This window comes from Schistocerca americana, chromosome 1 (assembly GCF_021461395.2).
Source record: "Schistocerca americana isolate TAMUIC-IGC-003095 chromosome 1, iqSchAmer2.1, whole genome shotgun sequence".
NCBI lineage: Eukaryota > Metazoa > Arthropoda > Insecta > Orthoptera > Acrididae > Schistocerca > Schistocerca americana.
Genome location: NC_060119.1, coordinates 896,819,336 through 896,846,131, shown reverse-complemented (window position 1 = coordinate 896,846,131; position 26,796 = coordinate 896,819,336). Strand labels below are relative to the sequence as shown.

The following is a 26,796-nucleotide window of genomic DNA, read 5'->3' as shown; positions in this document are numbered from 1 at the left end:
TCATGAGAGATACAGCAATTGTTAGTCAAATCAAATGGCTCTGCGCACTATGGGACTTAACATCTGAGGTCATCAGTCCCCCAGAACTTAGAATTACTTAAACCTAACTAACCTAAGGACATCACATACATCCATGCACGAGGCAGGATTCGAATCTGCGACCGTAGCGGTCGCGCAGTTCCAGACTGAAGCGCCTAGAACCGCTCGGCCACATCGGCCGGCAATTATTAGTCAATGGAGTGCTGCCAGTGTGCAGGCGTAGTTGCCACTAAGAGAGCTCTAAGCGAGCAGGACGTGGTGTAATGGCGGAAGGCCGCCTGTAATACATATTGTCGGCTGAGTGTGTCCGCGACACCGCGGGTAGACCCTCAGAAATTTACCAAGCGTGACAAAAGAGTTTATTTTGAAGTGTTTTGATAAGTATCTACTCGTACCCTGATTACGCGTTTCGTGTCAGTGGAGCCGGCCACCTATAACTGGTTTGCAGTGAGGACTGTGGTGTGTTTGTGCTAATTAATGCTATAGGGTGTGAAGAGAACATAGAGTGACATGTGATGAGTATAACCATCATTAAATTGTAAGGCGAAGGGAGTAGTTGCCTGACATTTGTGTATAATCAAGAATATAACACATAATTACAGTAGTACACCGCAGTGATTATTACCACAATAGAACATTATTGATTGTGTTAATCCATTACTCAGTAGCCGAAACACTGATACGAAACAACTACGGCAACAGTATTAGCCGATCACCCCCTTATGCTTAGGACACGATCAATCTAACTCATTTATTAGGCTGTTACTCGGTAGTTAATAATATCCAAACTAATCGGAAGTGTTTCAAGATCTAGTTCCAGATGGCAATGTGACTCCCTTCGGGGGGCATTGAAGCTGTGTGTTTATGACAGTCGGACGATCAGAATCTGTGCAAGAAGATGGGTCGATGAGAAGACGTGACAGAATGGCAGAAAGGAACTATCGTGTTTGGACGCACCCATGATCACACCGGCAATGAAGTTAACCGTTTGGGTGTATCAGTGCAGGCTGTTCAGATTGTTTGTAAGGAATGTTAACTAACAACCATGTAACTTGAGGTAATGTGGTCCTAAAGAGATCCTAACACACAGTGTCACGTCTTGTCAAAGACAGACGGTATCAGACCTGAAAAAAACTGCTGGTGTCAGTGAATTCATTTCCACTTCAACATCTTTCCGAGCGAACATAGCGAAGCGAACAGCATGCAGTGGACATCTGGAATCGGACACCTTGCAACAGATAATTACTCTCTGACGGACAGAAAGCTGCGTGTCTTCAGTGAGGTAAAGAACAAAGAAGCTGAACAGTAGCTGATTGGAGGCGTTTAGCACGATAAAACGAGTAACGATTTTGCCTCTTCTCAAGTGATGCGAAGCGTCCGGTGCACCGACAGCCTACTGAGATGTTTCACCCGCAGTGTGTGGAGAAGATAGTTCAGGATTTAGGTGGCTCTGTCATGTTTTGAGGGCATTGTCTCGTATGACGACTTGGACCCACTCATTCGGCTTACCACGAACTTGAACCAGGATGTTTATTTGAACAGTCTTCTTATCTTCATGGTTAGTATTGTGCTGTGGACATTCTACATCTACATCTGCATGGATACTCTGCAAATCACATGTAAGTGCCTGGCATAGGGTTCATCGAACCACCTTCACAATTCTCTATTATTCCAATCTCGTATAGCTCGTGGAAAGAATGAACACCTATATCTTCCTGTTAGAGCTCTGATTTTCCTTATTTTATCGTGTTGATCGTTCCGCCCTATGTAGGTCGGTGTCAACAAAATATTTTCGCATTCGGAGGAGAAAGTTGGTGATTGGAATTTTGTGAGAAGATTCCGTCGCAACGAAAAACGCCTTTCTTTTAATTATTTCCATCCAAAATACTGTATCATTTCTGTCACACTCTCTCCCATATTTCTCGATAATACAAAACGTGCTGCCTTTCCTTGAACTTTTTCGATGTACTCCGTCAGTCCTACCTGGTAGGGATCCCACACCGCACAGCAGTATTCTAAAAGAGGACGGACAAGCGTAGTGTAGGCAGTCTCCTTAGTAGGTCTGTTACATTTTCTAAGTGTCCTGCCAATAAAACGCTGCCGTTGGTTAGCCTTCCCCACAACATTTTCTATGCGTTCTTTCCAATTTAAGTTGTTCGTAATTGTAATGCCTAGGTGTTTAGTTGAATTTACGGCTTTTAGATTAGACTGATTTATCGTGTAACCGAAGTTCAACGAGTTCCTTTTAGTACTCATGTGGATGACCTCACAATTTGCGTTATTTAGGGTCAACTGCCACTTTTCGCACCATTCAGATATTTTTTCTAAATCTTTTTGCAGTTTGTTTTGATCTTCTGATGACTTTATTAGTGGATAAACGACAGCGTCATCTGCAAACAACCGAAGACGGCTGCTCAGATTGTCTCCCAAATCGTTTATATAGATAAGGAATAAAAAAGGGCCTATAACATTATCTTGGGGAACGCCTGAAATCACTTCTGTTTTTCTCGATTACTTTCCGTCAATTACTACGAGCTGTGATCTTGAAACCTCCCCATAGAAAATTAGTGAATTACTGTGCTGATAAACCTCTTACATTATTTGATTTTCAAAGAGCTGAGCAAGACTGAACGTGCACAGACATTTCTCTCTTTTCTTATTCAGATCATCAATAAACTCAAACACAATATTTTTAGCACAACGCAATCTGACTTTCAATAATCCCTACAAAAGAATGCCCCTGACTAACAATAACCTAAACCTTTCATGAATCACTTACCTCACAAAAATCTTCGTCACTCGAAGTACTGCAATACAGCGAGCGCCAATACCGCCAGCTAAATAGAAGATTCTAACTACTGAAGTCACTAATTACTGATAGGCATAGTTAGCAAATGAAAGATTTTGATAGAGAACAAACAATGTATTTATCTTAATAGTATTCAAAAGTCATTATATATATATATATATATATATATATATATATATATATATATATATATATATATATATATATCAGTTCATGACATCCAGTCTTACAAATTTACTGTCTCTGATGGACACACGTCCAGATCATCCGCTCTCAAAACTCTGCCATCTCTCTCCCCACATCCACCACTGCTGGCGGCTCACCTCCAACTGCGCAACACTACGTGCTGTTCACATCCATCTGGCCAACACTACAATAGCGAATATTCCAACAATGCTAACCAGCCACAGACTGCACACAGCACAGTCAGTGATTTTCATACAGAGTGCTACGTGGCGTTACCAACATAAAAACCTAAACAGCCTACTGACACCTAAACAGCCTACTTACAACCTCTCTCACAGGAAATCACAAATCCAGTCACATAACTGAGACGATATTCCACAAGCACGCAATTTTACTACGAGCCGCTTGTGTGGTACAGTGCCAAAAGCCTTCCGGAAATCCAGGAATACGGAATCGATCTGAAATCCCTTGTCAATAACTCTCATTCCCGTTTTCCAATACGACCACACCAGTGTTCACAGACCTGCATGCATATGTTCCTGCTTTGGCAAACATACAGGCATCGCATCGCATCTCGACTGACCCACTAAGTTCTTAATTCCACATAAAATGCCTGGAACTATATGGAACGCTGGTTGAAACGTTAGAATTCAATATCGCCGCCTTGACCAGTTCCAGAACAAAACTGGAAATTTGTGGTAGGGTCTTATGGGACCAAGCTGCTGGAGTTATTGGTCCCTAATTTACGCACTACTTAATCTAAATTAAACTGAGGGAGGGGACTCGAACCTCCGACAATGGGAGTCACGCAGTTCCAGAACACTTTTCCACACAAACGACTTAGCATCTGGCGCCTCCACCTCCTCCCCCCACCCCCCTACCCCTTTTTCCTTCGTACACTTTCGCCCGTGACAGTTTTTGCTAATAAATGTGATACACACTGTATACAAATCTTACAGTCTCAGCTTGGAGCCCCAAGCGGCCCCATACTACTTATTGTGATACGCACTGTGCGGATAGCTTACAGCTGTGACGACTCTGGTGCCCCTCTCTGCCTGACGCCACAAGTGGCGGCTCTTGTCGCTTGGGCTTAAGCTGACCCTGATACCTCCAATGTGGTAGCTACACCAGTTAGTTCTGCTTGGTATGGTGTACCTAAAGAAACTTGTGCACATTCTTCCTTTGTGGAGGCTGTTATCAAGATAAGAATATTACACTGCATTAGTATCATGTCTCCTCGGGTTGACAAAGCTTGTGTCAGGTTTCTCTACGTTAAGGGACTCATTCAGTTCAACCCACCGTTTCTGAATTGTTCACATCACTGACGCTCGTTACTCATGGTGCACAAATCATTGTAGATGACTCGTACTTGTTCTGCTTCCGATTCTGCAGTGTACCTGCTACAGAGCTATTTATATGAATTTCCAGTTCCAGAATGTCCTGTGACTTGCCTGCACTCGCTGACTTTTTTGTATTACAGTGACGTCAAGGATAGTGGAACAGAGGCTCTTCTCAGCAGTCCCGCTCTAGCTTGCGAATCCACTTGTCCTATTACTGTTCTGTATCATACGCGTGGTATGACAGTGTTCAGTGCGACATATTTTTCATCCGAGTTCCATATCATGTGGCCGTCTCTCCAATGTCTATCAAAACGGAGGACCTACCTTTGCGATGAAGTAACACAACTATAACAATGGCGGTAAGTACAACTATGGCTGCGTATGTCATCCTTCATAACGCTTCAGAAAAGAAGAAAAAGTAATAATTAGCGGCAGGTGTGAGAGTACAAAATTCATGAAAGTAGGAAAATTTAGAATTCAACAAATCTGTTGGGTGACCTTCATTTTCAGTAAGTCACTCTTGTAACACACCTCCTATTTCCGTTTTAAAATATATTTTAATGTGCAAGTGTAACTTATAGTCTGCATTATTCAGAGCTCTGTATAGGATACTCGACGCATTAATGTCCAAAAAATGGTATACTGAAAACAATTTAGATATATTTACAAACTAATTAAGCATGCTGATGATTAATAACCAAAGACTAACATTTTCCAGTGTCCATATGTTTCTTCATCTTGATTGTTTCTTTTCGCACAGCAGCCAACAAGTACTCCACTTTATTCCTGCACTCTTTTTCTGATCTTTCTATTTTTGTGCTAATTTATTCCCATGCATACATTTTCCTTATTTTGTTTAAATGACGTTCATTTTTCTGATTTCAGATAACGGTTCTTATGGTACTGCCTTGTATACGAACAATATTTTCACAGATGCACTACTTTATCCGTGCTGACTATCTTACCAATTGAAGTAGTCACATCTGAGTCTTTGAGACCCCACATGCGATTACTGCTGGATCTCATCAACACAAGGCCCAGTATGGACGGTGTTAACTTCAGACAGCACGTTTAAGTAAAAGTTTTTCATCGTTACCGGCTTACTGCACTTAAATTGCTCTACACAGCAAACTCTGCTTTAGTATGACGGAACCCAGGCGCATTTAGTTGTCAGTGGGCGAGTACAATTAACTGCCGACCTCGGACAGCATCGGATAGGTCATAAAGAACATGGTGATTTCCAGAATGTGAGGCACATTACCGGTTACCATCAGAGTTGAGCAGAATGGATGTACAGATTGTGGGGACCACCTTAGTGTAGAGATTGAGGGGACCACCTTAGTACAGGTATCGTTTGTGCATCGTTTGATTTAGAAATGAGATCCAGGAAGTAAATTGTTAACATCTCATTTCATGAGCCACTATGGAAAGTACAGCTGACAGCAAAAAATGTGGGCCACTGCTGAATGCAACCAACAGACCGTAGCTGTGTTGCAGGAGCTCTAAACGCTGAAATCGTGTGAGTTCTAGTCGTTTGACTATACACAACGGTTACCAAAAGAGACCACTAGTGAACACAGCTCATTACGGCAGACAGTACAGATGTAAACTAATACCACGATACAAAGAATATTAGAATACATGTTATTAGAGACTAGACGTTCCGTAATGCTTGTAAATTAAACTCCATTACCATCTTCAGAAGTCTTATCACACCCGTTAAATGACATGACGAGTTTTTGTTTGTGATGTGAATTTGAACACAATGTTAACCAAACGAATCTTGTGTGTCTGATCGAGACTCGACTAGGCATAAAGAGATGCAAAATTCGAAGTTTTCACCAGTATCAGTTTACAAGGCCGAATGTCAGAACCTCGAAATAAATGATACCTTTTCGGCACTGCACCACAACTCCAAGAAGCTTACATTGCCCCTAAGAAGAAACCACGAAAAGTATATAATAAAGTACAATGCACGAGTGTGAAACACCATGAAATAAAGTTGTGGTGATGGATGGGGAATAGAATCCAGAACCTATCTGAGTTGTTAGCTAAGTACAGTCAGTTGTCAGATATTGGAACCTGAAACGACGATATAAGTGAGTTTTGCCTGGCAGGGGTTCGAACCCGTCACTTTTCGCTATCGTCTTGTAGCTACGAATAAACACCAAGTATTTATTGTTTCTTCACCATTAGCGAGATGTTCACATGTTCGGCCAGAGGTAATGCAACGAATAGTTCTGTGCTGCCTGGGACTCCAACCCCGTGCATATCGTCGTTGTTGACCTTACGTGAAGAGGTGTCAGATATCAAATTCCGCAGTTAGGATCACGCAGTTCGTAGAGACCTTGAAAAGTTTGGCATCGTGAGGAAACATCGAAATGATGAAATAGTATCATCTCAAAGGGTTCAGATCCAGAGAAAAACTGGACCTCGAATTCCAGTTCAGAGCAAATATTTTCAAAATCTCATTGTCACTTAAAATAAGAAGTGGAGGTTCTATGACCTTACGTGACGATTGGTTCGTGAACTAAAATAACATTACTAGTGTAAAATAGCTTACTAGAGACAGAGTTTCTGCAAGTAGCGACTTCTGCCTCTGACAGCCAAAATTAACCCAGCTATGTTCCAATCAGTACTCAATGGACATGTTTAATGTTGATTTGGAACCACAGCACAGTCCAGAATTCTATACTTCGCGTTACTGGAGACGAAGAGTGCATGTTCGTAGCTGTTAAAAACTGGTACATTCAGCGGGAATCGAACCCACACCTTAGCCATTACAAGCTAGTCTCAATGTAACCTACCATCGAATTGTACATATGTTAGCATCATGATTTTGTCATAATGGGGATGCAGCATTTGGTACGAGAAGTGCTGACTTCTATTTGAGTTGCTGTTGTGAATAACCTAATAGTGGTTTAGGAGTCAACATCATGCAGTGGGAACGCAAAACTGCGATATCAAACCCATCCTTTCCTTTCTTTTTTAAGATGTATTCCGTCTGTCTGCTAACAGCATCAGTCTGACAGAAGGTCAGAGGCAGTTTCGTTCATTTTATGATCAACCAGTAATAGAAAAATCTTACAGAAACATGTTTGTGCTTGGGTTCGTGGGTGTCTGTCACGGTAAGATGAACTTCAGCGGCCATCAGCCTGCGGCCGCTTAATACCGGCGTCTGTCCAAGTGATCGCGACTCATTGGGCATAGAGCCTATGATCTCCAGCGGACTTCTATGTACTCTAATTTGCAAGTATAACATTATGTAACGTTGCGTATGATATAACACTAATTTCAGCATGCTCCATGGCGATTTTTTATGGCATGTTGCTGTGAGGATATTTAGCTAAGGTCTTATTTTGTTCAGGTTTGTAGTATAGCTCGTGCCATGACATTTTGAATATTTTTCATTTGTGACGTTATGAGGATCGTCGTTTACGCAATAGAAAACGGAGTCAAGTCTAACATTTGTGACATTGTGTTCTGTATGTGTTTAATAAAACGGTGAAAGCTGTGGAGGAAATTCGAAACGCCTGTGCCCTATATGGTGTGGGTGCTGCCGAGAAAGTCAAGTTGTATCCTTTCAAGTACGATCGTTTTGAGATAAATTAATCACGACATTCAGGAAGACAAACAGACGTTGCTGAAGGACGTTTCTGCGATTTACTGCTATGATCAGTGACAATGTATCCTATAACTGGAAAGTGTGACGACCAATTAACCTTCAGTACTCACATTGAGGTTAAAAGAAAGAAAGGAAGATTATGATACAATGTCCTGTCTAAAACGAGATTAGACACGAAGCAGAGTCTCGAACTGGGGAGGATGGGATGGGAAGTTGTCTCTGCCCATTTCAAAGGACTGATCCTGGGATTTGCCGTAATAGCTTTAAGGAGGTCATCATGAACCTAAATCAGTGCGGCGTGATGGCGGTTTGAGGTACCGTTTGGTAACTTTATATGAAGAAAATAGGGGGTAAGCCATAACAAACATTATCTCAAACGATGGCCTGTATACGTCCACAAAATCTATTGTTATTGATGTACACCTGGTGGCATAAATGAGGCGTTTTGTGTTATGAACTGCTTCACAGGGTTGTGTCCTTCGCGTATGCACGTATCACATTGATGAAGAAACAGTAAATATTTCATATCTATTCATAGCTATAAGACGATAGTGAAAGGTGCAAGATTCGAATCCTCGACAGGCGAAAATCATTTGTAACGTCGTTTCAGACTCCAATATCACGCAATTAGAGAACATATTTAATATCTGACATCTGATTGTGCTTAATTAACAGTTCATATAGGTACTGGCGTTTCACATTCGTGGATTGTACTTTATTATTTGATTTCCGTGGTTTCTTCTCAGGGGCAATGTGAGCTGCATGGGGTTTCCGGTGCAGTGCTAAAGGTATCGCAATTTATTTCCAGGTTCTGACATTCGGCCTTGTAAACTGGTTATGCCTGGTTGAGTGTCGATCAGACACGCAAGCTTTGTTTGGTTGACAGTAGGTTCATATTCGGATCATGATCAATAGCTCGTTTTGCCATTTAATGAGTGTGATAAGACTTTCTACAGTTTCATTTATTGTAGTCAAGTTTACTAACGTTAGGGGCTATCTCATGTCTAATAACGTGTTGTCTAATATTTGTAGTATGACAGCATTAGTTTACATCTGGACTGACTGCTCTCTAGTGTCTCATGTGGTACCCATTGTGTAGAGTCAAGCGACTATAGTGCAGAGGGTTTAGAGGACCTGTGATCCAACTATGCTATGCTGGTTGCATCAGTCAGGTGCTGCCTACACATTGGAATCTGGGGGTGGTCCACTTTTTGTGCTGTTGAGTGCACCATCTGAAACTTAGCAGACCTTGAAAGGCGTCTACAGAAACAAGCAATAAAGAAGTGAGTGTTTTCGTGTGACATAAGTGAGTTCAAGGATATCCCACAATCGTTGACGAGGGCCCCGAAGTGATCATGAATTAATTCATGGGAAGCCATTTCATGCTCTGAAGGTCAAGTGTAGTGCGCATGATCAGCCCCATATTTCGAAGATGAGGCTGATAATGGAACATCTGTAGGTTTATAGCAAATCGTTGAAATGATTCACGATTTCATCACAAGCTCATCACCGGCTCATGGTACATCACAAACTGTGACTGACGGGGTGAGAATTACAGACGTGACAGACCAAGTTTCGACAGGGTGCGACAGACCGTCAAACTCTGGCCGATCTCTGTAAACCCTTCCCAGACGGTCGGCAAGGTTAAAGGGTGGGGGAGGGGGGGGAGGGGAGGCAGGCAGAATGTGTGTGTACATTTACTCCGTTATAACGACGGATGCGATATTAAAGAAGAATTAACAGTTGATATGCGGTCGGCAAAACAACAGGAGGTAGATCATGTACAGGTTGCATTTATAAGTGGAATAGAAGTGACAGTAATCCTTGATACAGGGGCGAGCGCCTCTGTCATAGATGAGCCATTATTCAAATGTATCGATCGTGTAAAGAAGTTACACATCTTGCCAGTGGAAAATTGTAAGGTCGTATGTGCTCTACGGGGCAGAGTGCAAATGATAAGGAATCAAGTGCAGGCGGAGATCGCCACGGGAAAAGAAGCCATATTATGCTCATTCCTTGTGGTAAGGAATTTTACAGTGCCTTGCATCGTGGGACTTGATGCGCTACGGGAAATGAAGGAGAGAATTGACCTCTCCCGGGCCAAATGCACTTCATCCTACTGTAACCGGCAAATTGACCTGGCACTGATTAGGGCCCCGGACACATATATAAATTATTGCCGGAATGTCCGAGGAACTGTCGATGATCTAGATAATTTGGTAACAATGACTGTGTCATCAATCAAAGAAGTAATGAACGGGAACCCGATTGGGAGTTGGAAGCTGTCACTCTTAAACAAAGAATTGAAGAAAAAGTAGCCGAATCCTCTTATTTAAGCCAGCCACAACAAGCTGATTTAAGACAACTGTTAAATCAATTTGTGAAAGTATTTTCAGAAAAACCAGGAATCATTAAGGGATATGAATTTGATATGCAAGTGAAGCCCCATCAAACATTCTGTCGTGCTACCTACTCTATACCGTGGTCCAACCGCAGGAAAAGAGATACAAAGGATGCTGCGTTGGCAGATAATCGAACATTCGATGTCCCCGTATTGTAGTCCGCTGTTAGCAGTTATGAAAACAGACGGTAGTGTTTGATTAGTATTGGACGCACGGCACATTAATAGCATAATAATACCCGTTCGGGACAGACACGAAAATATAGAAGAACAAATCCAGAAATTTCAAGGTGTCAAGTATTTGACAAGCCTTGATTTTAAAAGTTCTTACTGGCAGGTTCTTACTGGCAAGTTCTTACTGGCAGGAGGAAATATACCACATTTATATTTGCCAGTAGAAGTTACCAGTTCCGCGTTTTACCGTTTGGGTTGAATGTCGGTGCGGGAGTGTTCATTATGACACTGGACACTACATTAGGGCCCGAGCTTTTAGAAAAGGTAACGGTATACGTGGATGATATCCTAATAGCAACGGAAACCTGGTGTGTTAACAAGATTTGCAGCGGTGGGAGTCACGGTCAACCTTGAAAAATCTAAATTTTGTCGTGAGGAAATAAAGTTTTTGGACACATCATTTCTCCCATGGGAATCTTACCAAATCCCAAGAAATTAAAAGCAATCGAGGAGATGTCATACCCTAATAACAAAAAGCAACTGAAGGCATTTCTAGGAAGTGAGCCGATCTGTTAATTAGATACTGTTATTTTCCGAACTTACACCGTAAGGTCAAAACACTTGTGAGGTCTTGCCTCATTCACCAAAAAACTAAATCATGTATTCGTTGTACTAAGAATGAACTACACCACATAGTTCCGACAGCTCCGTCACAGATCGTTGCTGTCGATGTAACCGGACCCTTGCCGATAGCAAGAGGCGGGGTAAAATATGTGGTAGCCGTGTTTGATATGTTCTCAGAACATCTGAAATTGTGTCCCACAAGAACCTCCACTACAAAAAGTATAGTCCGAAAAATTGCATCAGACTATATACCAGACGTCGGGAAATCGATGACCTTGCTGACAGACAACGTCAGCTATTTCAAAAGCCAGGACTGGAAAATGTTTCTGCGGGAACACGACATTAAACATATTTTAGTATCATTTTTTAACCCAAGCGCGAATCCCGTGGAACGTTGTTTTCGCGATTTTAATCGATTTTTCCGATCATATGCGGCAAAGCAACAAATTAAGTAGGTTGAGTTGGTACCACATTTTGAGAGAATTCATAACAATGTGCCTCATGAATCCACGGGGTGCACGCCTTGTGAAATCATGATGCTGAATGTACCTGAAACCTCTGCCACGTATTCCAAGAGTCATAACTAGAGAACAAAAATTACAACAAGCCGTGGTTGCACTGCAGCATCATGCAGCAATTAGAAAAGAAAAATATGATAGGAGTTTGAACAGACTCTACAGTTACAACAGAGGACACTTTGTGATGTTAAAGACCCATCCCAAGTCTTCGAGTATCAAAAGGAGTAACAAAAAGTGGTAGCTTTTATATTCAGGGCCACACAGAATCATGGACGGGTGTTACCTTCTGGCACACCCAGAGACAGGAAAAGTAAAAGGATTATATCCCCACAAGGATCTAAAGCCATTCATACCCATGGATGTGCAAGCAGATACTTGAATGAAAATAAAACTCATCTGGAAAGTGTACAGAGATTAGGTATAAATACATAATTAATTAAAATTTATTTCATGTATCTTGAATTTTATGTGTTTGCTTATTACATATGTATATGTATTAGTTTCTAAGTATGAGTGTGAGTAAGGTTCTAGGGAATGAGAGTTATGTATTTAATTGTTTGTATGTGAACAGAGGACTAGTAAATCAATCTGCTTAATGGCGCTTGGCACAAAATCGAAAACAAAAAAGGCATTGTGCATGGTTGCTGGAACACATACTAGCCGCAAACCATTAACAGAATGCGAGAAATCTGAGGATTTATTCTCTAAACAGTATAATAACCGAAGGTATGACAGATAATTAATATCTGTATAGATTCCAGCTTGGAAGCGCGTGCAGTTGCACCCGGACAAGCAAGGCAACTGCAAGCGCCACAACAATAAAAAGAAATGAATCAGTGTTGAGTGGCTATACATACTCCATGTAAAAACCTACCGAACTCACCAGTCCAGGAAGACCAATTGGTCGAAACTTTAAATAAGAGGTGCTAGCTAAATCAATCACTTGATACGGAGTGAAAAGTCGTATCTGGGTGTAACTCTGATTTAGCTGAAGGATTGAATATTACTGTGTAATTTGAAAGGCATATTTGTTATATAGCTCAAGTAATATGTGCTAATATGCTCCGATTTATAAGTGAGATTATCCGGACGCTTAGATAGCGCAATACGGATAAAGCGCGTCCCTGATTGGAATGCGATTTAAAAAGTGAACATTAAACTGTGTGCTAACACAATGACTGTTGACCGTATTTTGCAGCGTATAACTGTTGTTTAAATACAGTGAGTTAAGGTAAATAAAATTAACAGCACACATGGCGGGCCTTCCGCAAAATACATAATTTAATATGCAAAATAGTATGGACATTTACAGTGTGAAGAAACGTTTTTGTGGACAAGATAAACTTCCTATGACCGGAATATTCCCCATGGACTGTGAAGGGACGCTACAGGTAGAGCACAGCGAACTGCGGATCTCGGGGCCAACAATCGCACGCTAGAAGCGACGCAGGCCCAACATAGCGAAGTGAGAAAATGTCACAGCTATGTACTCGGATGAACACTCGCATCAGTGACAGTGTGTAGTGCTGAGTAGTAAACATTTAACAAAAAACAGTGATTAAGTTAAAATGCTGAAATGTACGAGCCACAAACTTATGTAAAGAACTGGATCTCGTACGTTCGTACATAATGTAAGTGCAAACAAAAACAGTATACATGAATGTCTGAGGAGTGCTTGAAGACTAATAACACTTCTTTCAGCACCTTCGACATGTGTATTTGTCCTGTTCTGTTGATGGACTGATGCTCGGTCGAATGTTTTCATGTTGTACGCGAGACGAGCGGCCGGCAGACATTCCTGACTGCACAGCTGATGCGCGGGGCCTGGCGACTGTCAGCTGTCTGCGCGGACGTCACGGCGCAAGTCAACGAACTGTCGCTGCTAGCGGCAGGCTGTCGTACACGCTTCCGTCGGCTTGCAACAACAACTCGCCGACATCTCAACCACTACACCAGCATCGATGGCTCTTACCTTGATGCAACTTTGAAATGTACCTAATGTTGATGGTGAAAAAATAATTGTCAACTACAATGTAAACTTGTAACTAACCCGATGCGCAGAGGACACAGAAAGTGAAACACCGTGTGCATCTGTAAAATCTTAACGAATGTTCCAAATAACTTTGTAAACTATATATATATATATATATATATATATATATATATATATATATATATATATCCTGTTGTGATGTACATGTGCATGTTATACAAAATATGTGACAAGCCAGTAACAAATAATCCAGGCACAGACAGACATTTTCGCAAAGGTGACCTTTAATAGTTCAAGACAAACGTACTGTGTACGTAATTTCAATTAACATATATACACGGTGTAAATTTTAAGTTGACAAACCAGAATAACTGGAATAGTAAGCTTCACACGAAAAAATCTGTAGAATCCAAAGTTGATTATTTTCGAGGGAGCATCTGCTGGTGCTAAACGTAGCCCACCACCCCAGCCACCTGGGGGTGGCGCAAGAGGCAACTTTTAAAATTTCAAATGGGAACCCCATTTTTTATTGCAGAATCAGATTCTCCATAAAAAACTAAGTATATTTTGTCTTAAACATTTGTTTTGATTCTTGGTAGTTGGCGCTGTAATTCAAGAAAATCCATGTTCTCATTTTTGTGTGAAAAATGGTTACGGATAAATAAAAAAATACTTATTTACTGCCGGCCGCGGTGGTCTCGTGGTTCTAGGCGCGCAGTCCGGAACCGTGCGACTGCTACGGTCGCAGGTTCGAATCCTGCCTCGGGCATGGATGTGTGTGATGTCCTTAGGTTAGTTAGGTTTAAGTAGTTCTAAGTTCTAGGGGACTGATGACCACAGCAGTTGAGTCCCATAGTGCTCAGAGCCATTTTTGAACTTATTTACTTCGTAAATTTTGATTCGCTAAAACTCTCCCTCCCTCCCCATAGAGTGGGGTTTGAGAGAGAGGAATTAAAGCTTTACAAATATTGACCCATTTAACCAACGTTGTTTGGGTCAACATTTCCTCTCTCTCAGACCCCACCCTATTGGGAGAGACGGAGAGTTTTAGTTTCAGCGAATCAAAATTTACGAAGTTAATAAGTATTTTTAATTTACCTGTAACCATTTTCCACACAAAAATGAGAACATGGATTTTCTTGAATTACAGCACCAACTACCAAGAATCAAAACAATTGTTTAAGACAAAATGTACTTAGTTTTTTATGTAGAATCTGGTTCTACAATAAAAAATGGGGTTCCCATTTGAAATTTTAAAGTTGCCTCCCACCCCACCCCAAGGGGCTGGGGTGGCGGGCTAATTTTAACACCAGCAAAATAATGAACTTTCGACTCTACACATTTTTTCGTGTGAAGCTTATTTTTCCAGTTATTCTGGTTTGTCAACTTAAAATTTACACCCTGTATATATATATTTGTTGATTAATTCAATGGACATATTATCAGCATAAATAATATAAAGACACACAGAATGTCAACAATCCAAAGGCTCCGGGCGAGGTTTTTCACCCGTTTTTCCTTACGCCTATAGCCCAAATGGGGGAGCGTAAGTCAATTTGAACGGGGTGTGTAGGATTCCGGATTGTTCACATTCCTGATAGAAAAGAGAGTTGAAAATAGTAAATGACTCACCTGTAATAGTGAGATCGAAACATATTTAAGATACGTGAACTATATATGACACATATTATTGTATATATCACTGTGTATTGTACTAAATTGACCTACCACATTTATGGGAACATGAACACTGAACTAATGATGCGAGACAATAGTGAGACTGTGCATAAATATGTACACAATATTAAGTACACCCTCACTAGGGGGCCCATGTGACGGTACGTAAAATAAATTGACATTTTAAAAAAGGAAAGTGTTTTTGTTCGTGTGACGTGTGAACTATAAATTATTTCAAGACTGCGCACGTGTGAGCGATTATAAGAAAGATTAAAAAGTGTAATTATTACCACCAAAGCTCACAAACAGCGATGTGATTAACAAAGAACATTTTTTGTCTATAATCTCTGTGTAATGAAAATGAACATGACCAGAGACTATTGTTTTATTGAAATCTCTCTCCTATTTTGTTTCGTCTATTGGAATGCCGCCATTGTATAGCAGTCTGGTATTTAATGTAAGTTTGGCTGTAATTTAGGAAAATATACTTATAATTGTTATGAGAAAGTGTGTATTATTGATTTAGTGGTCACTTCTCATGACAGTAATTGTTAGTTACAATTAACAAATTTATTTTCAGAACTTCGTGTTGCTGAGAGCTCATCTCCCCTAGCAGCATTTGGTCGGCCATTACGCTGACGATATTTTATAATTAGAAATTAATGTCATAATATTAATTGTAAACGTGAGAGATTTCTCTGTTTTGATCTTCCAATAGTTTCAGAGTTCACAGAGTAAAAACAGATTTCATTTATTAATATTTATAATACTGAATGAATTCAGTATGTTTTAAGTTTGGCCGCTTAACGGCAAATGAGATTCTCTCCAGTTTTGCCTTGCAAACAACGAATAATAAATAATGAAAAATATTCCACTCAACGAGCATAACAATATCTCAGTTACTTTATGGAGTTTTGTACATAATGACCAGTAGCCCCCTGAGAACCAAATTAATTATTTTCTTTTCAAAATAGCACCAGCGCTCACGCGACCTATCTATTAGAAGGCGGTGAGTCGCGCGTTGTGTTTAAAATATTATAGCCGAGGTCTCTACGAATGTTATCGTGGTATTGAGTTATTTCAAAGTCTCAAACTAGCCCACAATATTTAACAAAGTATATGATATTGCAGTATTTAATAGATATTTATTTTTATTAAGTAGCGCGATAAGTAAAAGAACCAAAAATACCAGTGTACCGCGATAACACTTATTCATTTCCTACTAAACGAACAACTCTCTGTTCCAAAATCACTTATGCCAAACATCCTGGGAGACTTTCCTCCTCTCACTCGGTTAGAGGTAACTTAGCAGACTCTAGCCACATTGTAGTGAACGTCCTGATTGGGCCACATCGGCCACACCTTCGCCTAGAGCTTATGATACGACTTGTGCCGGTACGGGACACACTGTAAGATGAGTCAGACGACGATAACATCACCGAATAGATTTAAAATACCCTACCAATGGAACATCCGTCATTGTCTCATGACTGTCCACCTGCCAACTTATACCACGACTAAAAGAAACGTGAAGGGATAACTTTATTTCGGGGTGTAAAGTAACAGAAAATTCGGTGACAGTTTCTGACGAATTCCGAGACCATGTAAGTAATTTTATGTGTGTTTATGCAGTTGTGTGAATTACACCACTGGCCATTAAAATTGCTACACCAAGAAGAAATGCAGGAGATAAACGGGTATTCATTGGACAAATATATTATACTAGAACTGACATGTAATTACATTTTCATGCAATTTGGGTGCACAGATCCTGAGAAATCAGTACCCAGAACAACCACCTCTGGCCGTAATAACGGCCTTGATAGGCCTGGGCATTGAGTCAAACACAGCTTGGATGGCGTGTACAGGTAGAGCTGCCCATGCAGCTTCAACACGATACCACAGTTCATCAGGAGTAGTGACTGGCGTATTGTGACGAGCCAGTTGCTCGGCTACCATTGACCAGACGTTTTCAATTGGTGAGACATCTGGAGAATGCCCTGGCCAGGGCAGCAGTCGAACATTTTCTGTACCCAGAAAGGCCCGTACAGGACCTGCAACATGTGGTCGTGCATTATCCTGCTGAAATGTAGGGTTTTGCAGGCATCGAATGAAGGGTAGAGTCATGGCTCGTAACACATCTGAAGTGTAACGTCCAGTGTACAAAGTGCCGTCAATGCAAACAAGAGATGACCGAGATGTGTAACCAATGGCACCCCATACCATTACGTCGGGTGATACGCCAGTATGGCGACGACGAATACACGCTTCCAATGTGCGTTCACCGCGATGTCGCCAAACACGGACACGACCATCATGATGCGGTAAACAGAACCTGGATTCATCCGAAAAAATGACGTTTTGCCTTTCGTGCAGCCAGGTTCGTCATTGAGTACACCATCGCAGGCGCTCTTGTCTGTGATGCAGCGTCGAAGGTAACCGCAGCCATGGTCTCCGAGCTGATAGTCCATGCTGCTGCAAACGTCGTCGAACTGTTCGTGCAGATGGTTGTTGTCTTGCAAACGTCCCCATATGTTGACTCAGGGATCGAGACGTGGCTGCACGATCCGTTACAGCCATGCGGATAAGATGCCTGTCATCTCGACTGCTAGTAATACGAGGCCGTTGGGATCCAGCACGGCGTTCCGTATTACCCTCCAGAACCCACCGATTCAATATTCTGCTGACAGTCATTGGATCTCGTCCAACGCGAGCAGCAATGTCGCGATACGATAAACCGCAAACGCGATAGGCTACAATCCTACCTTTATCAAAGTCGGAAACGTGATGGTACGCACTCTCTTCCTTACACGGGGCATCACAACAATGGTTCACCAGGCAACGCCGGTGAACTGTTGCAGGTGTATGAGAAATCGGTTGGAAACTTTCCTCATGTCAGCACGTTGTAGGTGTCGCCACGGGCGCCAACCTTGTGTGAATGCTCTGAAAAGCTAATCATTTGCATATCACAGCATCTTCTTCCTGTGGGTTAAATTTCGCGTCTGTAGCACGTCACCTTCGTGGTGTAGCAATTTTAATGGTCAGTAGTGTAGATGAATTATTGGGGGTATTCTGTAATAAGTGAGATGTATAATGATGTAAATGAAAGAAATGTTCTTCTTCTAATAATTCGAGGAACTTTTTGACTCTTATTTGTAACTGCGACAAAATACTACTAATTACTACAGTGAAACGGGTTGGCACTACTGGGAAATCGGACATAAGGAATCTAATACTGAGAACAACGTATGAGAACGAGGTAAAAGAAAGTGCGTATATTTTATGTTTGTAACAATTGTCAACATTGGCATATATCTCAAAAACTAAATCACATACAATATGCTAACAGGTATAACAATAAAATGCTTTTCAAATTCAACAACTGATACGAAATTTTCACAGTCCACTTCCACAAATTGTAATAAAAATCTACCACTCTAGCTGACAATACAAAAGTCCTAGCTACGTAATAACGATATATATGTTATGTAATGTGTACGAATGTAACACGTGACGTATGGGAGAGCAAACGGGGTGTGTGCGGGCGCGAGCGCGGCCGCTCAGATCTGGCTGGAGTCGCGCCGCTTGATGGGCTCGAGGGGCGCGTATCTGCCGGCGCCGAGCACAGAGGGCGGCGCTGGGGGCGGCGGGGGCGGCGAGGGCGGCGTGGGCGGCGTGGGCGGCTCGGAGCAGCGCGTCAGCCGGATGGCGGGCCGGCCCTCGGCCGGCGGCTCCTTCAGCAGCCGCAGCTCCTCCAGGCTGGGCTTGAAGCAGCGCGGCGGCGGCGTCCCCACCTCGGCGCGCGCCTCCACCTGCCGACACGACAGCGCACACTGACAGAGGAAAATGCCGGCGACACGTGTGTCGGAAGTTCCATGCGGCTTTTCACGGATGATGCTGTAGTATACAGAGAAGTTGCAGCATTAGAAAATTGCAGCGAAATGCAGGAAGATCTGCAGCGGATAGGCACTTGGTGCAGGGAGTGGCAACCGACCCTTAACATAGACAAATGTAATGTATTGCGAATATATAGAAAAAAGGATCCTTTATTGTATGATTATATGATAGCGGAACAAACACTGGTAGCAGTTACTCCTGTAAAATATCTGGGAGCGTGCGTTTGGAACGATTTGAAGTGGGATGATCGTATAAAATTAATTGTTGGTAAGGCGGGTACCAGGTTGAGATTCATTGGGAGAGTCCTTAGAAAATCTAGTTCATCAACAAAGGAGGTGGCTTACAAAATACTCGTTCGACCAATACTTGAGTGTTGCTCATCAGTGTGGGACCCGTACCAGGTCGGGTTGACATAGGAGATAGAGAAGATCCAAAGAAGAGCGGCGCGTTTCGTCACAGGGTTATTTGGTAAGCGTGATAGCGTTACGGAGATGTTTAGCAAACTCAAGTGGCAGACTCTGCAAGAGAGGCGCTCTGCATCGCGGTGTAGCTTGCTGTCCAGGTTTCGAGAGGGTGTCTTTCTGGATAAGTATCGAATGTATTGCTTCCCCCTACTTATATCTCCCGAGGAGACCACGAATGTAAAATAAGAGAGATTCGAGCGCGCACGGAGGCTTTCCGGCAGTAGTTCTTCCCGCGAACCATACGCGACTGGAACAGGAAAGGGAGGTAATGACAGTGGCACGTAAAGTGCCCTCCGCCACACACCGCTGGGTGGCTTGCGGAGTATAAATGTAGATGTTGATGTAGAAATGTTCCACATGACCAGTGACGCTTTTCACCACACCAGCTGGAAAGTTCTCCCTGCAGCTACCCCTGAAACACTGGTGCAACTTGAGGAATATTCCAACTCAAGTTGGCTCCACAAGTATCATTTTTCGGCTTTTGGCAGCAGAACAACAGTTGCCCACTAACTAGCCAAAGGAGGCGTCAGATGTGAGTATCTGTATCTACGTCTACATCTCAGTCAATTCAATTTATTGCCATAAAAAATTACGAGTACAAACAGGTCTTACATATTCAATAAGCACGATTATATACATGGAAGACTCGTCAGGCGCATTTTCTCTGGTGTTTCGGCAGACACTTGCGGCTTCGTTTTTGCGAAGCACATCTAGAGTCAGCCCAAACAAATACTGCTCGTCACCTCCTCCCTGCGATTCCCAGCACTGAAGGAGAGCTTCGGTTTGCTTCCCATTAGAAGTAAAATTATTTTAAATCGATGTTTTACGTTGCCATTCGACAGAGCAGTCCCAAATTAGTCTAGTCAGATATTCGTTTTATGGGTACGTATTAACAAGGGAAAAACTTAACGACACAAAGCGCTGCATTACTGGTTCCATCAAATCAACCCCATGCCACTGGTTACCTGTACTGAGTCTCATCCCTCCACCTCACTTAAGGCGGAAACAAGCTCTGCTGAGGGAGGCCAAGAAAATCTCTGCATCACCTTCTCTACCACTGCACTAGGAATTCTGTCATCCGCCACAGCAACGATTGCGATCAAGAAGACCAGCAAGTGTTACTGCAGGACAACTCATCGCGGATGGTTTTGATCTAAATGAAAGCTGGAACTGTGAATGGTCAACAAATACATTGGGAACAAGAGCCCATCACCTTGATCCCACAAAGAAGTCAAAAGGTTTTGACCTACCGAGGAAACTTTGGAGTCACCTGAATAGGTTAAGGACTGGACACGGTTGTTGTAGCTACTTTAAGTACAAATGGGACTGGATCAGTTCACCAATGTGTGACTGTAATCAAGAAGAGCAGACAATTGAACATTTAGTCCAACGCTGTCCACTTCATTCATACCCTGGAATTCCCGATGACTTGTTCACTCTCACACCCAGCTTAATCAACTGGTTGAAAAACACGGACTTTAAGGTTTAATCTTGTCTTATATCATATGTATATTGTATAAAATCATTTGCCTTATATCAACTACATATTGTTTAAAATCACCATCCGATTCAATAAACAAGGGCAGTGAAACGCGAAGAATAATCAGTACTCCAACAGCAACTTAGCGGCACTTCTGCATGGCGGTAGCCGTCATCGCGGGACAGGGCAGTCTGTCGCTGCTGGAATACTGGTTATTCTTCGTGTTTTACCGTCCTTGTTAAAACGCATATCGGACTAGACTAATTTGGGACCCATCTGTCGAATGGGCAAGTAAAATTCAAATTTGAAAACAATTTTTGTTTGCAACGGTAAAACACCGACGCTTTCCATCGACACTTTACAACGCATGAAACATGCGACGAGTGGTGTATGTCTGGGACGACTTCAGCTACACACTGCCAAAGCGAAATAGCAAATGTCCACCGAAACACCAGGGGAATGACTACTCTTAGGAGAGAACACTAGGGAAAAAATTACGCTCACTGGTGCCTTTCGCTCTGAACCTGCCCAGGCTTTACTGGACATTCTTGTGTTAAAAGCAGCTGTTGTTAATAAATAATGTAGAAATAAAACGGAATGTTGAAAATATAATCAAGTAAGACGACGTAAAATAAAGGGAGTTTGATTAAAGTTTTAAGTTAATAGCTTTCAGCTTATACTGCTACATGTGTTACTGGATGCCTCGGAAGCGATCGAGACTTTTCGACTAATTACAACTGTACCTACATCTATACCTATTGTCGCTACACTATTCTACAATGCCCCCAATGGTGTATGCATGCCTCGGCATACCTTGTGTCTACGCAGACCTGTGTGAGTGGCTGTAGCACTTTTAATTTTGTAATTTTATATTATTTTTCTCCTAAATATATTTTAGTTGTGCCTGTCGTTCTCTATTATGAAGGTAATACTTGTTGATAGGAATCTATCCCTTTGTTCCTCAGATAAGTCGCGTTATTTTGATCTTCAGAGTATCTACTTGATACTAAAGCCTGAAAGCTGAAGAACTGTATTTCAATATTCAACGTGCAATAAAATTAAGTGAAGTCTATTAATTTTGATCATTTACAACGGCTTGCAAGTCACAGTACAATTATAATTCTCTGCATTGCCTCTCTAACCGTAAACAGGGGCAACTAAAAATGACGTAATCAGTGAAAATTAGCCTCTCCACCTTCAGATATTGGTGTGTTACCACATCCTACTCGATGTAGATCTTTGGGATATGGACCATGGCCTGTTAATAGGTGCGCCATAACTCTAGTAGGGTCAATGTCGTTCATACTGCTTGCAGTGTTCTCTATACCCACCTTACCGTGTTTCTAATGTCCCAGACAAACTGCCGTTCTCCCAGCTCTTAAGCGTCTTTTATTAGAGTTGAGGAATCCTGTGATCCCGTACATTCGACTATATCGTTCAGGGTGCAGCCAATACAACGCTGTCCTGTAACGTTCCGCGATATCGAACCGACATATCCCCAGAATTTTCAGTAAACCCTCGACAGGTGTGCCAAAGTCACCGGTGATCTTCAAGAGTACGCTCCGTTGTGTTCGTCGTAATATTGTTCTGTAACGCTCCAATTGAAGGCGGTGCGCCCAGACTCTGGAAAGAAAACTCGCAATGGCGTTAAAGAAAGCTTCGTGATGTAACAGCACTACAAGCATCAGTAATTTACAGACGTTAGTGTCAACACGGGCAGTCTTATGCATAATTTTGAGCAACGGATGCTACACATTCCAAGTAGTTCCTTTACGCGCCTAGAGGAATACTTACTTTCCTGAAAATTGTGCTGCGTTTTACGAGAATTCCACGAAACCTCGGGGAAGGATTTCTACCGAGAGAAAGTCTTCTCTTCAGAGGTATGTACGTGCATTTATGGACGGCTATAGCCAGTATGTTTTGCGTGCACCACTGTTCCAACTGAACGAACACAATATTCGTCTTTTCACTTTGAGTTCACGGACACAACCACTAGTACCTCATCCACCTGCCCAACAACACATTCAACAATATCTGCCCTGTCTACCACGTCTAACAAGGGTTCAGTACGAAAATCCCGGAACAATGGACTACTTGAGGAGTTTCGTGAACAACCCTTGCTAATCGTTTTGATTACCTTGCTCTCCCACTCAGGTCATTAGACGTTACTCTCACTAAAATAATAGACAAAATTCTTGTACAGACATTTGGTGACCCCAAAATGTAGGCCACTAAAGATTATCGAATGCTCTTGTGATGTTAATCATGAGTGCAACTGCATGCTTCGTAATTAAATTTTCTACAGTCTGAATAGCTTTATAAACGGCATCATCTACCCTTTCCTGTAACCGTACTGATAGTGAGTCAGATCCAAGACCTCCCTGAGTGCTTGCAACAGGTTACAAACCAGACGCTCCTGGACCTTGACCAACACGTTTAATAAGCAAATAGGTCTATAGCTTTCCAGTGATACTCTTTTTAATCACTACTGTCCGAGCTGTTTTCGAAATCGCCAGTCGCGCGGAGTGACCGCGTGGTTTGAGGCGTCATATCACAAAATGCGCGGCTCCTCCCGCCGGAGGTTCGAGTCCTCCCTTGGGAATGGGTGTGTGTATTGCTCTTAGCATAAGTTAGTTTAAGTTAGTTACAGTAGTGCGTAAGTCAAGGGGCCGATGACCTAAGCAGTTTGGCCCCTTAGGAATTCACACACATTTGAACATTTCGAAATCGTCACGACCCTACCTGTTTGCAACGTTTACTAATACATCTACATCTATCTACATCTACATGACTACCCTGCAATTCACATTTAAGTGCTTGGCAGAGGGTTCATCGAACCACAATCATACTATCTCTCTACCATTCCACTACTGAACAGCGCGCGGGAAAAACGAACACCTAAACCTTTCTGTTCGAGCTCTGATTTCTCTTATTTTATTTTGATGATCATTCCTACCTATGTAGGTTGGGCTCAACAAAATATTTTCGCATTCGGAAGAGAAAGTTGGTGACTGAAATTTCGTAAATAGATCTCGCCGCGACGAAAAACGTCTTTGCTGGTGCGACCCGCACAATTTTCCAATCTGTAGGTACAGATCTATCGGTGAGCGAGCGGTTGTATATGATTGCTAAGTAGGGAGCTATTGTATCAGCGTAATCTGAAAGGAACCTAATCGGTATACAATCTGGACCTGAAGACTTGCGCGTATCTAGCGATTTGAGTTGCTCCGCAACCCCTAAGGTATCTACTTCTAAGAAACTCATGCTAGCAGCTGTTCGTGTTTCAAATTCTGGGATATTCCATTCGTCTTCCGTGGTGAAGGAATTGCGGAAAACTGCGTTCAATAACTCCGCTTTAGCGGCACAGTCGTCGGTAACAGTACCATCGGCACTGCGCAGCGAAGGTATTGACTGCGTCTTGCCGCTTGTGTACTTTACATACGACCAGAATTTCTTCGGATTTTCTACCAAATTTCGAGACAATGTTTCGTTGTGGAACCTATTAAAGGCATCTCGCATTGAAGTCCGTGCCAAATTTCGCGCGTCTGTAAATTTTAGCCAATCTTCGGGATTTCGCGTTCTTCTGAACTTCGCATGCTTTTTCCGTTGCCTCTGCAACAGCGTTCGAACCTTTTTTGTGTACCATGGGGGATCAGTTCCATCTCTTACCAGTTTATGAGGTATGAATCTCTGAATTGCTGTTGCTACTATATCTTTGAATTTGAGCCACATCTCGTCTACATTTGCATAGTCAGTTCGGAAGGAATGGAGATTGTCTCTTAGGAAGGCATCTAGTGACACTTTATCCGCTTTTTTAAATAAAATTATTTTGCGTTTGTTTCTAGTGGATTTGGAAGAAACGGTATTGAGCCTAGCTACAACGACCTTGTGATCACTGATCCCTGTATTAGTCATGACGCTCTCTATTACTTCTGGCTTGTTTGTGGCTAAGAGGTCACGTGTGTTTTCGCAACCATTTACAATTCGCGTGGGTTCGTGGACTAACTGCTCGAAATAATTTTTGGAGAAAGCATTTAGGACAATCTCGGAAGATGTTTTCTGCCTACCACCGGCTTTGAACAAGTATTTTTGCCAACATATCGAGGGAAGGTTGAAGTCCCCACCAACTATAACCGAATGAGTGGGGTATTTATTTGTTACGAGACTCAAATTTTCTCTGAACTGTTCAGCAACTATATCATTGGAGTCTGCGGGTCGGTAGAAGGAGCCTATTGTTAGCTTAGTTCGGCTGTTAAGTATAACCTCCACCCATACCAATTCGCACGGAGTATCTACTTCGACTTCACTACAAGATAAACCACTACTGACAGACACAAACACTCCACCACCAAGTCTGCCTAATCTATCTTTCCTGAACACCGTCTGAGACTTCGTAAAAATTTCTGCAGAACTTATTTCAGGCTTTAGCCAGTTTTCTGTATCTATAACGATTTCAGCTTCTGTGCTTTCTATTAGCGCTTGAAGCTCAGGGACTATCCCAGCACAACTACAACAATTTACAACCACAATTCCGACTGTTCCTTGATCCAAGAACGTCCTGTATTTGCCATGCACCCTTTGAGATTGCAGCCCACCCCGTACTTTCCCGAGGCCTTCTAACGTAAAAAACCGCCCAGTTCACGCCACACAGCCTCCGCTACCCGTGTAGCCGCCAGCTGAGTGTAATGAACTCCTGACCTATTCAGCGGAACCCGAAACCCCACCACCCTGTGGCGCAAATCAAGGAATCTGCAGCCAACACGATCGCAAAACCGTCTGAGCCTCTGATTCAGACCCTCCTCCCGGCTCTTCACCAAATGTCCGCAGTCGGTTCTGTCAACGATGCTGCAGATGGTGAGCTCTGCCTTCATCTCGTAAGCAAGACCGGCAGCCTTCACCAAATCAGATAGCCGTTGGAATTCAGAGAGAATTTCCTCAGATCCAAAGCGACACACGTCATTAGTGCCGACATGTGCCACTACCTGCAGCTGGCTGCACCCTGTGCTCTTCATGGCATCCGGAAGGACCCTTTCCACATCAGGAATGACTCCACCCGGAATGCACACGGAGAGCACCCTGGATTTCTTCCCCTCCTTAGCCGCCATATCCCTAAGGGGCCCCATTACGCGCCTAACATTGGAGCTCCCAACTACCAATAAGCCCACACTCTGCAATTGCCCGGACCTTGAAGGCTGAGAATCATCCTCTGAAACAGGGCAGGCAGCTGCATCTGGCTCAGCCAGAGACAGTACCTGAAACCTGTTTGTCAGACGCACCAGGGAGGCTTCTGATCAGCCTCCAGGGACGTCTTTCGCTGCCTTCCACGCCTTGGAACGACCTCCCAATCAGCCACAGGCGAGGGCTCAGCCCCACTGTGGGCAGCAACCGGGGCAACCACAGCGGCAGACCGATCTGGGAACAGACGGGATGAGGTTGACATCCCCATGAGACCCAAGTCCGGCTCCCCACAGTGGTGCCCATTGGCAACAGCCTCAAGCTGCGCGACCGAAGTCAGCGCCGCCTGCAGCTGTGAGTGAAGGGATGCCAACTCAGCCCTCATCCGAACACA

The 26,796-nt window shown here is 42.8% G+C and overlaps 1 protein-coding gene across 1 annotated transcript in view; it reads right to left on the bottom strand.

The window, feature by feature from the left end:
* Positions 1–18,639: 18,639 nt before the first annotated feature.
* LOC124614770 (WASH complex subunit homolog 1-like) overlaps positions 18,640–26,796 on the bottom strand; it is a 316,984-nt gene continuing 308,827 nt past the window's right edge. The window contains exon 3 of the mRNA XM_047142971.1: positions 18,640–19,198. Coding sequence (XP_046998927.1) covers positions 18,947–19,198 — 252 coding nt within the window. The 3' untranslated portion in view covers positions 18,640–18,946. The remainder of the gene's footprint in view (positions 19,199–26,796) is intronic.